General features: G+C 50.3%; 1 protein-coding gene across 1 annotated transcript; it reads right to left on the bottom strand.

The window, feature by feature from the left end:
* Nucleotides 1-309: 309 nt before the first annotated feature.
* On the bottom strand, nucleotides 310-849 carry LOC107124958 (dolichyl-phosphate beta-glucosyltransferase-like; the record flags this gene model as incomplete). Its single annotated transcript, XM_015428441.1, has 3 exons — nucleotides 310-378; nucleotides 511-557; nucleotides 678-849. Coding segments are annotated over 3 exons (288 nt in total), but the record flags the coding sequence as incomplete, so codon positions are not given.
* Nucleotides 850-1,537: the final 688 nt, after the last annotated feature.

Below are 1,537 nucleotides of genomic sequence, written 5' to 3'. Positions count from 1 at the left end.
CGCATGCCCAAACTGAGAGAGAGAGAGAGCAAAACAACAGCAACGCACGTTCCTGCCTGTGGACGGTGGGGAGCAATGTGGCTGCGCAGCGATCCGGAGCAAGGAGGCGAGTGTGATCGCGATTCTCCAGGTTAAAAAAATCGCATCAGGGCCGAAGCAATTTGAACCACTCCCAGCACGCCGTCTGACCGCACCCTATGTGATCAGCCCAGTGGCCTGGAATAGAAAATCTCAGCCTCTGTCCACTTATCGCCTAGGTTTTTGTCCTTCTTGTCTTACAGATCTGCAGAACACAAATGAATCGCCTACCTTTGTGGTTTGATCTCTGCTGCCATCGTCGACCACAATGACTTCGTATGTGAACACAGGATCTTGCATCTACAAAACAGAAACAAATCTGGTATACCTGGCTTGCCGTTGAGCTTTCTGGGAATCAGGATGTCAGCAAAGCTCTGAGGATCCTTACGTCCGCGCCACTGGGTACTGCGACGGAACGTGAAGCTTTCATACCTGCCTCTTCTCTAGATAGTGTAAAGCTTCATCCATCATTGAAGGTACTGCAAGGGGGGAAAAGAATCCCAGAAACGTCACTTCAGTCAGAGTGCATCGATGAAAGAACTATGCAGCGCGAAACGCTGCAAGACTAAGGAAGGCAAAGCAAACTAGGATCTCCTTACACCGTTCCTCCTCGTTGTACGAAGGCACGACTACGGAAAGGTCAAGCGTTGGGGGGTCGTGGATACTGGGCACATGTTCTTTCTTGCCTTCAGCGGTCACAAAGAACTTCTCGTCACTGTGCCGGCTGAGGTTTGGCATATTGGTGGCGGTCACGTGTGCAATGACAGCAATCTGTGAGAAAGAAGAAGAAGAGAAGGTGATTGGATTCATACCCCGCCCTTCACTACCCGAAGGAGTCTCAGAGCACCTTACAATCTCCTTCCCTTCCCCTCCCCACAACAGATACCCAGTGAGGTAGACGGGGCTGAGAGAGCTCTTTTGGAGGACTGCTCGCAAAAGAACAGCTCCCTGAGAACTTGTGACTGACCTAGGGTCACACCAGCAGCTGCATGTGGAGGAGTGGGGAATCAAACCCGGTTCTCCCAGATCAGAGTCTGAGCTCCCAACCACAACACCAAACTAGCCCTTTGCAGCTGAGAATCAGGGTCACGCGATACACAAGACAGCATTCTGCAGCGAGGAAATACATTCATTTTAAACCCAGGAACAGCTGAATGAAACTCTACAAGACTGGCATGGTGGCGCGAATCCCACCACACACAAACACACACGCCAAGCTATTGCTACGTATTTCTTTTTTCTACTGTGATGTTGTCTTAACTGTAAGCCTTTGGTGAGCAGGACTTCGATGGGGCAGCAGCACTGAAATATCCTAAAGAAATATTTTAACTGCAGACCACGGCAGCGATTGACACTAACAACACCAAGACTGCGCAAAAAGAAATCAGCGCCAACACCCATGAAGACTGAGGTTTGGTCCCTGCAGCCTGTGGTCCACGAGGTTTCGATAAACCCCATT

This window comes from Gekko japonicus, unplaced genomic scaffold, assembly GCF_001447785.1.
Source record: "Gekko japonicus isolate JY-2015 unplaced genomic scaffold, Gekko_japonicus_V1.1 scaffold20996, whole genome shotgun sequence".
NCBI lineage: Eukaryota > Metazoa > Chordata > Lepidosauria > Squamata > Gekkonidae > Gekko > Gekko japonicus.
Note: the sequence above shows the minus strand (reverse complement) of the source record. Positions and strands in the feature narration are given on the sequence as shown.